The following is a 12,046-nucleotide window of genomic DNA, read 5'->3' as shown; positions in this document are numbered from 1 at the left end:
CCCCCCCCCCCGGGTGCATCGCAGGGTATCATCTGCTGTTCTGAGATCAGTTTAAAAACACAAACAAACGATTAACTGGGGCGGTATGTGGGACAGCCCACCCCCAGCAGCTAAACATACCGTAATGTGTCAGTGTTGACAAAAGGCCAGTGCAAAGACACAACCTATCGATACACACACACACACGAGAGAGGTGACTTTTCTCTACTCTCCAGACACAACCAATGAGACCCACATGAGTCCGGTCAGTAACATGGAAACATAATGAGGGCACGTTTGCACCCCAGAAGACCTTGACATCCATCAAATGGATTTAGAAAAGCACAAACGCATCAAGTGGCTTCGTTGAAAGTAAAAAAAACGAAATAAAGCCAGAGTCAGATTAAGCCGTAGCAGTGCTTGCATAATGTACCCACCATGACAGACATAGTGGGAAAAGTTGAAGCAGAAGCAGTAAACACCAGAACACAACATGTTTGTTTGCATCTAGATAAGAGACGCTAACGGTTGACTTCAACGGTTAATGTTTGCAGGATGCTTCCGTTTCCCTGATTCTGGAAGCGACACACAAACACAGCGGTGTGTGTGTGTCGTAAACGTGACTCATCCTTGAAAATCCTTGAAAGAAGTCCAATAGGCTCGTGCTGAAATTAAAGTTTCATCTCAAACAGCTGTACTGGCATCTGGATTGTGATTAAACCAAACATCTGTTCCAGATGAATACGGGATCAGACAATAATTGCTCCTCAACGGGCAACGTTGTGCAGAGAATGCAAGGCCTATGTCGGTAAGGGCATGCCGAGGTACGACATGGACGTAGCAGGTTACACACTTCCATCACTGCAGCAGAGCAATGCACTGCTGTACTCCGCAGTCATAACTAAAACGTTTTACAGTCCATTGAACAAGTTAGTTTGGTCATTTCTTATCCTGCTGTCACCATCGTATCTATGATGACGTCTCTGTAAAGGTCCGTGCACGTCTCCATGCGCTGTTTCCTTCCTCGGTGCCTTCGCGTGAGCTCGGTCAACACCCAGACTCCACTTGAATGTGCTCATTTCTGCACCCACAGAGGGACAGATTTATTTTAAAAAGTGATGTGAATTAAGTGCTGATGGGGAAAAGACGCTTTTATTTTTGAAGGCTGGCTGGCAGGAGACAATCAGCCCCTGCACATATCATCCTCATCAACCATCTCCAATTTGGTCTCATACTATACTCTCATTGGCAGACTTCTTCATCAGTTTGGCAGAGAGCAAGGAATGCTGGGAAGAGTTGGACTCCTTGGCTTCAGGGATGAGCAGACGTACTTTCTGATTTGTTTGTCTCCACTCGGAGTACAGCTGACAGTGGTAGCGGAAAGACACCTGCACAGACACCCAGGTAGGAGAAGACGGGAATAGGAGGTCAATGATGAGTCACATTTACGACAAATTAGCTGGTAATTTTAAAAACGTGCAAACGTGCATTACTACTAGTGCTGCAGTCTCATTTTTACCAGGGTCCACAGGCCATAGATGGTGAAGAGGGCGATGGTGAGGGCGATGAGGCCCACGGCCTGCAGCCAGCTGCCCAGCTGGAGATGGTCCTGAGCGCCCTTCAGGCACAGCCAGCCTGAAATGGCTGCTAGGGGCGTGATGAACAGGAAGCACACCATGTCGCAGAACAGCGTCCTCTTCTCATTACGAGGGCCGGGGTCCCGCAGCCACTGTGGAATAAGAAGAAGGAGAAAAACAGAGGAGGGGGGAGAACATTCACATGAGACAGTGCAGCAAGGGAGAAGAGAGACATCAAGAAGACTTTAGTACGGCCACGTCATTTTATGTGGCCTGCGAATCCGCCAGCAAAAAAAAAGAAAAAAAAAGATTTGCCCAGCCCTGCTTTAGTAGCAAGCAAGCTGAAAGATGAGGAACAAACAGCTACTTCTTCTTTACATATGCACAGTCATTCACAAACAGCAGCACAACCCCTGTAGAACAATAAAAAGACAAACAGAAAGATTGATGCAGACGAGGCAAAGGGCATTGACCGTTGTTACCTCCGTGAGAGGCCTCGGTCGGCGCTCGATGCTGAACTCCGTGTGGCAGAGCTCACAGTAGCTGGTGTTGGACGACGACAGCCACCTCTCCAGGCAGCTCTTGTGCACCGTGCCCAGGGTGCCTGTGCAGTGGCACGGGGACAGGAGACCCTCACTGCTGCCTCCTTCATGGCAAATACGGCAGATGGGACCATCGCTGAGACAAAGGCAAAGATATGACAAAAAAGGGAAAACGGTGTAAATAATAAAAGGAGTGATGGCCTGCTTGTCCTGCATGCGTCTGTTCATGTTAATTCACCACACAGGACGTCTCTGCTGACAACATGAGTGCGAGTCTTACCTTTGTGTGCTCATGGGTTTGAGAACAGACGAGAGCAACCGTCCATCTATGGCGGTGACGTAGAGCGCCTGACACCCGTCACCGCCGGCCTCCTCCACGCTCTTCCACACACCGGGGCTGCTCGCGCAGTCACACAGAGAGCCAGGCAGGTGGCAACAGCCCCCCGTCGTCATGGTGGAGGTGTGCCAAAACACTGGCCGTATACAGGTGGAGGTGAAAAAGGGTCAGAGGCGGAGGTTGTGCAAACTCTGCTCTCCACAGGTTGGTGATGGTTAGTTTCTACAAGCAAAGAAAGAGAGAGAGAGTCAGCATTAATGGTTTTTAGTACTTTTACTTAAAGGGCCAGTGTGTAGCATGTTGAGGGATCTTTTAGCAGGAAAGCAATACAATAGTCATAACTACATTTAAGAGTTGTTGTGTTTTCCAAAGCTTAGAATGAGCCCTTCATAAATAGGGAGCAGGTCTCGCTCAAGTCTCGCCCAAGGAGAAGTGTCATTCTTAAATCTCTCAAGAGAGTTAGGCCTCATCCACATTGTTGAAGTCAGCTAAATATGAGGGAAGGCTGCGGAGTTACAATACGCTACGAATGCCAGAAGCGTGAAGAGGTGCTGAGAGTCTATTCTGCACTGCACATTTGTTTTCTGGTTGCAGACAGTTGGAAAACGCTCAACTTTGAGTAAAACGCTGCGCCCGTCAACGTCACCGTTATCCAGTCGTCCAGTCACAATGGAGGAAGGGGAGGGACAAATACCACAAAGACCAATCGTCACATCCTACATGTCGGCCACAAGTGCTGAACAACAACAACAAAAACAACAACAGTCGTGCATTGACGGTGCAGAATTGCCCGATACGATTACATTGCAGCCGGTTTAGCGGCTTAGCTGCTGTTGCAGCGCTGTCACTCAAAGTTAGTCTCTTTGACACAAATGCATGAAAAAGAAAGGTCCAGGTTGAAAAACACCAATTTCCCTTTAAAGCTGCATTACAGCTAAATGTAACAATATCCTGTTCAGCTGATCAACATGAGTGAAATAAAATATTGCATGAAAGCAATAAAAGTCGTTCCCAACAGTCATATTATCAACACTATTACAGTCCCAATAAAAGACCAGGATTCGTCAATAGAGTCTTATCTCTCGGTAAACTTAGCTGTATGTGCTGACATTGCTCATCTCAGAGTGCTTCATAATTCATTTCCTGACATGTGAAAGTAACTAAGGTGATCTACAACGACACCGTGTCATTCACAAGAAAGCCGTCCGTTTGGAGGAGGGCCAGTTTGCCCACAGCGTCTGCTTATCCATTATAAAAAGCAAGTGTGTTCGTCAGAGGCCGCGAGTGTGATGTGCAGCAGACTGATAAACAGCTGTCTCCCCTCAGATAAACCCCCCCCCCCCCCCCCCCCCCGACGGAAGATAAATGCTGAATTTGCTACAGACAGTTATTAGTTATTACATGACCCACGCTATGGAACTAAAACGTACGTCTGACACGTGTGTGCCGTCGGTATTGAAGTAGCTTCTTTCCTTTTGCATAAATTAAGAGCTTCTCTGCTTTTTCACGGTTTCAATGATGGCAAACAACGAGATTCAATCGCGTCACTTAAGCACAAACATCTTGTATACGACACAAGACGGAGTTCACACACTGAGCCTGCATTTGATCCGCTTCATACCAGACGAGAAGAACTGTGGCCTCACTATTTAACGATAGCATTACACCCAATCTAATACAATATATAATCCTATTTCCTCTACACTGTTGTTGTTGTGTTGATTTTAAACGGGAGGTTTAACTGGGCACATGGTACAGAAATTCTTGTGTTAATTTGACAGGATTTTGTGTCTTTATTTGATCTCCTTATGAATAATTAATACAAGAATTTACACTCTACAATCATTTTAACGCAACATCTAATCTCATTAAATCCACAAAAAAGACCTGAAATAATTATTATTATAAAGAAAATAATGTTCAGTCTTTGTAGACACCGAGTCAGAGAAGTGATGTTTCAACTGTATCGATTGATTACTGGAACATTTCAAATTGTTATGATATTCTAGTTATTTTCAACAACTTTTAAAGAGAACTGAAATAATTTAATCTTATCTGTTATATTAAATATGCAGACCATAAAACTGTAGATGTAACATTCGCTGTGTGTAACAAATGGCCATCAAAAAACCCATTCAAAGCAATGGCAAACTATTTCAGCGTTACTGCTCGGTGTTACTATTTATGCATACTGATGCATGGGGGGGGGGGGGGGGGCACGATTAAGAGACACAATCCCTGACCCAGATAAACAAAAGGGAAGCCCCCAAAAACAAGATAACATGTACAACTCTGATCAGTTGAGAACATATTCATTCGTGTGATTTTTAAGCCTCACGCTTCATGTTGTACATGTGAATGTGACTGTAACCTGATGCACATTTTAATATACTGCATTAATCAGTTAATACGTGCAGATATATATTATGCATTTACTACAGACAGACTAAAGTCATTTCCACTGTTAAAAGCTAATGTGACTAATCCAGATGTTAACCTCTGTGACCCAGACGTTTGTCTGGAACAGGATTGTTTTTATCACAAGCACAACAATAACAGAGCAGCTGCAGTCGTTGGCAAATAAAATATAAAGTCTCTGCCTCTCTCAAACAACGCCAATAAATGTGTATGAAAAAAATACATAAAGATCACAGAAGCAGAGAATCTAAACATAAAATAGTGTAGGTTAAAATATACCAAACTAAATATAAAACAAAGTGATATAAATTAGACAGTATTGGCAAATAAATAAACTGAATGTAAACAGGAATGTAGTAAATGATAAGTATAAACAGTAGTGGAAGAAGTACACAGATCTTTTACTAAAAATAGCAATACCACAGTGTATAAATATGCAGTTAGAAGTAACAGCCCTGCATTCAAAATCTTACTATTAAGTATTAGCATAAAATAAACTATCAAAGTATCAAAAGTCAAACTACTCATTATGCAGAATGGTATACAATATATTTTATCATTGGAATATAATAATGTAATGCTGCAGCTGGTACAGTTCATTGTAATTATTTTATATGTTGTTGGGTAGTTTAACATATAATAGTAGCAACATCATAATTTATTTGTTGATTTTGTTTTTTATTAATAATCAAAATATGTAAGTAACTAACTGAAGTTCAGAGAGATGTAGTATCAGCTGTGCCATAAAAAACAGTATCATGTCCCTCTGAGATGTGGTAAGAGTAGAAGTAGCATTATAAGGAAATACACAAGTAAAGTACAAGTAGATGCACTTAGTGCATTAACATGCATATAAACAAAGATGTAACCAGTTATAAAACAGTAAGTAAAAGTGTCAAAGGATGACCTCATCGATTATTATGATGATCACGTCAAAACAATAACACATTGACGTGGCGGCATACATTAGCTTTGTGTAGCTAGCTAACGTTATATGTTACAGGGACATATTTACATATTTATCAGCAGACATTATCCATCAAAATCATATTTCATTGTCCAATAACTATAGCTCCATAACCATTTGGTGACTGTTACAGATGTGTTGTTTGCTAGCTTCCAGCTGTCAGTAGCTAGCTAGCTAGCTGCTAACCTAAAGAAATAAATAAAAGCGTTAAAAATGTCTACTCACCCGGTGTCTTCTTCTTTAAAAGTGTTTCACTGCAGAAGCCACTACCGCCACGACATCCCTGTGTTCACCTCTCGTTTCATTTGTAGCTGTTATGTGTGAATAAACAGCGCTGGTCAAAGTGCTCACTCGCTAGCTAATGATATGCTAACTCAGCTTAGTTTAGCAGGCCAGGCTTCCGGTTTCACAGAGCTTTAAATAAACCACCAGAGGCTCTTCATCAGCTGTCTGCTGCGGTGGAGACGAGGCAGACGAGTGCAAAACACACAAAGCGGACGAGATCATATGGTTCAGATTGAGGACAACAACAAGCTTGTTGAAGGGAGGGGCGATCACCAAAAAAACATCTCACGCGCAACAATACCAGAAGAAGTAAACAGACCTGACTTCTTTAAAGTATTTCTTTTAAAGCTGTTTTTCCCTTGGAAACTGCAGTGTATTTGATTTTTTTAAACATGTTTTACACACACACACAAAATAGTGGCATGTAATGTATAAACTGCCTCTATAATGTTTTATTATATGACAATAACAGTGGGTACAAATGTATTTTACAAATAACTAACAAAACACTCTATTTTAATTGCAGAAACAATTAGGCTTCTCGCTACATATGTTTTATTGGCTAATCTAAGCAGCAGGATTGTCTATTAGTTGATCTTTCAAATTGCTTGCTTCCACTTTATCAGTTTTATTTTTCATACAAATGTGTTTCCTGTTTTTATTGTCTTTTTAAATGTAAAACCCTTTGAGCTGCTTGTCTTGTATGAAAGCTGTTCAACAAATAACAAATTTTATTATTAAAAGGTAAAATAATAAAACACTCTGGAAAGGCAACGTTTCTACTCCGGTATATTTAAACAAAATGAAACTACTGACTCAGTGTGCATTTAATAATTTCTAATTTACTGAAATGAAGAACATTGATGTATCCAATTGGGCCAAAAGAGCTATTTTAATTTTAGGCAGCATTTAGGATACATTTGATCAAGAGTTTTGCATTAATTTAATATTTAATATAAATACTATGAATTTCCCCGGAAGTCTTTCAAAGAGAAAGAAACTTCTCACAGATCTTATTATTACAGTCCTTGAAATAGCAGGTCGAACTGCATAGTGAATATTACTTCTTAATCATGGCGAGCTCCTTATCAAACCATTTCTATAAATACCGACCATGTTGGTTTGATTGAAAAAGCAATATGCATTTTGACAATTTTTTAAAGTTTCTGTCAAGTTCTTTTTAAACTTAAATGCATTCATAACGACAATATTAGTTTGAATGAGGATGAAGAATTCTAAAACCAAGTACACAAGGGCATTGGTTACATGCTTCAAAGATACATTCCATCCCGTGTATGAGCACCCAGTAGTCATGTGTGTACATGTTAAAAGGCAGCCTGTCAAATGTACTTGAATGCAGCTGCAGCCTTTATGCTCTTTGCACAAGCGCTTCCTCCGACAGGACGACCGCCCATCAGTTGACACCTAAGCTGCTAAACAGTGTGGTGGAAACAGCGTTGAGTAATGCATCCAAAAATAAGTCCGTCTCCTACAGTGCATGTTCATGTGAACCAGGTTTATTTAAGCTTCAGTATTTTCTGTGTAATGCAAATGAACAAAAACAAGTTTTCTGCCATTACATATTTTTTAAGAAATGTCAAATGTCATAAGACGTAAATACATCAAATCAATAAACGCGTGAAAGCATTTCTCACAGATGAGTGAATAAGAGGCATTTCAGCCAAGCACACAAACAATTTGCATTTCTAAACTTCAGTTCCACTTTCCCAGCTGGCTGGAGTGAAAGTGTTACATGAAGGGAGTATTTCATATTGGTGTATTTACCGTTTAAATGTTCTCAGATTACACACTTCCCTTTAACAGATGTCACATTCAAAAGAAAACAAAAGGGTGAGTAAGTACATGTGAGGACAATGAACACCACATATAGTGCTCTTTGTCTTTTCAACCAACAGCTTCCTTTACAACCAACAGGGAAGTGAAGTTGGAGTTATAAAAATGGTGATTTGTTCCTCTGAAATGATTGGACATAAGTGCAAAAGAGATTTTCATTTTCCAGACAGCTTGTTAAAAGAACATTTTGACCTCAGCCAACTTTGATCCAGACTGATACGATTATCACACAAATAATAAATCTCACATGCACACAATTTATAATATTAATTGAGCTATTTTGCATTACAGATCTTTAGCAAATAGTGTAGATTGGTTTGCCAAATACAGCAATGAAATGCAACTTTAGCAGCCTTGAACACGCTTTATGAGAAAACCCAAAACTGATAAGATTGCATCCGTCTACATTGGTATCCCTGTGCACCAAAATTATCACACACACAGACAAATAAAATCACTTCATTTGTATCACACTTGCCTATAATAAGTCAGACAGTCACAACCAGTCTGGTCTCTGGCTCATGCTAATTTCATGCTACAGTGGACACGGGCTCGAAGAGGAAAATTAGAATCAAAAGGAGGCAAATAGAAAATCCAGATGGAGCAGAGGACACATCAATACTCCAGCGGTACCTTCTTCTCATCTCTTCTACACCCGCACTGCGTGACAGGCAGAATCAGGTCAACCAGACATGAAATTGGGATTCCACTGTAGCAGCAGATTATGGCAAGAGTCTGTATCATTGCAAGCTGAGGAAAAAAAGGAAACAAACTACTTGAAGCGCTGACACACGGGTCTACTGATCCCTCACCATTCCTTCAACAGGAGCGGCTCAATAGGACCATAAAGGCTAGTTAACTAAGGATCGACTTCATAAGAGCTTTACACTCCGTCCTTCTGCGGACCATCACAGGCCGTAAATTCTTGTAGACAGGTTTTTCTGAGAATGGAGAATTAAGAGGAAAGAAAAATGAACAAAAAACAAACAAAGAAGTAAACAGAAAAAAAGAAGGAATGTCAAGTACAAGAATGTCTCGGTGTCACAGACTTTTGAACCCATGAGGGCATCATGCCGACAGCAGCACGACAACTGAAGTAAACCAGAGGTGAAGAGATGAAAAGACCGACAGAAAGTCAACCGGGAGAAGAAAGCGTGAGCGTCACAGGCTTTGGCAGCAGGGCAGTTTGCTGCCTCTCTGGCCGTCCGTGGTCGGGGGGAGACTTATGTCCACTACATTGTTGCCCGGAGACTCATCGTGTGCAGATCTGTCCGATATTTGCTTCTGTGATACAATACGGTAGATTTCTGTGAGAGAAAACAGTGACCATGAGTAAAAATACATGTTAGTGATTCATTTGTTTGAAATTTCTTATACACGACATAACACAGAGATGTGATTCAAAGATTGAAGAAGCTATAAAACAAAAACACACATCCGAACAAATCATAGTTATAGCAGTCATGAAAGCCAAAATACAATTGGTTCTGTGTTTAGAATGATAACAAAAAATGAATAGTTAAACTTAGTTATTTGTCAGTTTTCCTACCTGTGAGAATGTTCTTAAAGGCTTCTTCTACATTAGTGGAGTCCAAGGCGGAGGTTTCAATAAATGAGATAGCATTCTTTTCTGAGCAGGAAGAGGACACAAAGTATATTTTGCACATTAAAGCTATTTAAAATGTTAACAATGGATAGCTTTAAAGGCAGTTTTCTCTGAATTAGTTTTCTCTCAGACTCCTACCGAAGATAATTCCTCATTTACATACAGTAATCAACTGGGGAAGTTTCATGAGCTCTATTAATACATTTTACCCTTCTCCCCTTGACCTGAATATTTGTTAAACAGAAACACTGAGTTCTACTTTAATTACATGACTATTCTAAATGCAAATCCATTTCCCTAAAGGCAAAACCTAATTACCTGCGAAGGCTCGAGCCTCGTCGGTGGGCACGGCCCTGAGGTGGCGGAGGTCGCTCTTGTTCCCGACCTGCATGATGACGATGTTGTTGTCGGCGTGGTCCCTCAGCTCCTTCAGCCAGCGCTCAATGTTCTCGTACGTCAGGTGCTTGGCGATGTCATAAACCAGGAGAGCTCCAACTGCCCCCCGGTAATACCTGGTGAGAGCATAAAACAGAGAATACAGTAACTATACCATCTTTATTCCAGGGGAAGACTTGCATTAATATACACAGAGAGAAAATAACTCACGCTGAGGTGATTGCTCTGTAGCGTTCTTGTCCAGCTGTGTCCCAAATTTGAGCCTTTATCGTCTTGCCGTCCACCTGGATGCTGCGGGTGGCGAACTCCACCCCGATGGTGCTCTTGCTCTCCAGGTTGAACTCATTTCTTGTGAAACGGGACAGCAGGTTACTCTTCCCCACTCCGGAGTCTCCGATTAGCACGACTGGAAGCAAAAAATGCACAAAGACATTGAAACAGCAATCCTGCAGTAATTTGAAAAACTGTAAGATAATGTTTTTCACCTTCAGACAATATTTTATTACTGTGCTGATAAATAGCAATTGTGCGTATTTTAAAGGAGAGATTATTAAAACACCATTAGTTATATAAAAGTAGACACTATTATTTATATTAATCCAGGAATGATTTATATTCATACTTTTCGTTTTCTAAAGTAGCTCATTGGTTGTTGTGTAAATAAAAATACTAAAAAAGGTCAGAATTACTGCAATTTGCTGTTGACATTTCTCTTAAACACAAATATGTGGCAATATATTTTCACCAATTCAATTAGCTGTGTTACTTAATCTTTAATGTAGTTACTCCCTAAGTGCAGAAGTAACGTTATATTTACTCCTGGTTATGAATCACTGATGGAAAGGACAACTAATAATGTGATAAAGAGCAGCAGTTATGCTCGTTGTTTGACGATGTCAGCAAGTAAGCTAGCTAGCTGTTAAATAGTCTTTAGCTTAGACGTTAGATGACTCATAACGTGAAGCAATATCTAGATTAATATTATTCCGTCTTGGACGACAGAAGGCGGCTGTAGAATATCCTGTCGTTATATTTAAACTTCAGTCTTCGTAACTTGGTAAAAAACCGTCTCGAGTGATGAGGTTCTAACGAGGCCGAGTAGCTACACTGTTAGCATGCTAGCTAGCTTACTTAGCTAGCCACTTATTTGCCTAAACGTTAGCCTGCTAGCTCACGAGCGTCAACTGACATCCGAGTTGAACGTCTACAACTACTAAAAGACGTGTTACGACCAACGTGTTTTAGCACTACCCACTGATATGTTAACTGAAAATACTGATTACAGGTTTTGCTCATGTTATCGACTGTCACTATGCTACTAGCAGAGCTAACTTTAGCATTTTGACGCTGGCTTACGAGTGGACTTCCTCAGTTCGTCCTGCTGTCATCGAACTTCCACAAAGAGGACTTAGACGATGTCAATCATCCACCTTTAAAGAAGAGTTTACCTTTGAACAAATAGTCGTATTCGTCATCTCGGGTTCCCATTTTTAGAAGAGTAACGTAGTTTTTGTACTTTTTGAAGTACTTTTCCCCACAAATAACAACACCAGTCCAGCCTACCCAGCAGCTAGTAGGTAGGCACCGCCCTCAAATAAAGAGGCCGAGCACGTGAGTTCAGGAACCTGGCTGTCGACCAATAGGAGATGTTGTCATATTGATTGACACATATATTAACCAATCATCCGCTTTCTTTGACAATGCAGCCAATCATCACGCAGAGTCGTATAAAGGCAGAATCGCGTCAACGGAAGTTCAACAACTCGAACAAAAGAGTTCCTTTTGATAAATCATTCAGTGCCTCAGCACACTGACAGGCCCATTGGAGTACAACTACAACTAGCTTGCTGTTTTAAAAAATGCTGATTCTGTTATTTTTAGCCACGCTAACATCATGGCTCCGAGTCTGTCAATTGGTACAGCTTTTAAATCTGCATGAAATTTTGTACAGATATGAATCCTCATCAACGAGTCAAAATTAGAATTTGTCCAATATTTTTGGTTTATGACCAATTACCCAGGCGGCAACCTCTGGTTCTGAAAAGTGAAGTCAATGCGGAAGTGCCTTAAACTTGCATTCTTTCT

At 40.9% G+C, this 12,046-nt stretch overlaps 2 protein-coding genes across 2 annotated transcripts; both read right to left on the bottom strand.

Moving 5' to 3' along the window:
* Positions 1-1,208: 1,208 nt before the first annotated feature.
* Positions 1,209-6,184, bottom strand: marchf2 (membrane-associated ring finger (C3HC4) 2; the record flags this gene model as incomplete). Its single annotated transcript, XM_079267773.1, has 5 exons — positions 6,046-6,184; positions 2,379-2,657; positions 2,039-2,234; positions 1,499-1,708; positions 1,209-1,367 (listed from the first exon to the last, which is right to left on the bottom strand). The coding sequence occupies exons 2-5, from the start codon at positions 2,549-2,551 to the stop codon at positions 1,209-1,211; spliced, it is 738 nt and encodes a 245-aa protein (XP_079123899.1). The 5' UTR covers positions 2,552-2,657; positions 6,046-6,184.
* Positions 6,185-7,595: 1,411 nt separating this feature from the next.
* On the bottom strand, positions 7,596-11,544 carry LOC306776502 (ras-related protein Rab-11B-like). Its single transcript, XM_079267213.1, has 5 exons — positions 11,410-11,544; positions 10,172-10,367; positions 9,884-10,077; positions 9,509-9,589; positions 7,596-9,266 (listed from the first exon to the last, which is right to left on the bottom strand). The coding sequence occupies exons 1-5, from the start codon at positions 11,447-11,449 to the stop codon at positions 9,121-9,123; spliced, it is 657 nt and encodes a 218-aa protein (XP_079123339.1). The 5' UTR covers positions 11,450-11,544; the 3' UTR covers positions 7,596-9,120.
* Between the last annotated feature and the right edge of the window lie 502 nt (positions 11,545-12,046).

Source organism: Melanostigma gelatinosum (assembly GCF_949748355.1).
Source record: "Melanostigma gelatinosum genome assembly, chromosome: 4".
In the NCBI taxonomy this organism is placed as follows: Eukaryota; Metazoa; Chordata; class Actinopteri; order Perciformes; family Zoarcidae; genus Melanostigma; species Melanostigma gelatinosum.
Note: the sequence above shows the minus strand (reverse complement) of the source record. Positions and strands in the feature narration are given on the sequence as shown.

Excerpts from the sequence above, each read along its gene's own strand:
- LOC306776502 (XM_079267213.1), bottom strand. The coding sequence starts at position 11,449 with ATGGGAACCCGAGATGACGAATACGACTATTTGTTCAAAG. Across the intron at positions 10,078-10,171 it reads TACAGAGCAATCACCTCAGC|GTATTACCGGGGGGCAGTTG; the intron begins GTGAGTTATTTT and ends TGCTCTCACCAG. Across the intron at positions 9,590-9,883 it reads CGAGGCTCGAGCCTTCGCAG|AAAAGAATGCTATCTCATTT; the intron begins GTAATTAGGTTT and ends CTTCCTGCTCAG.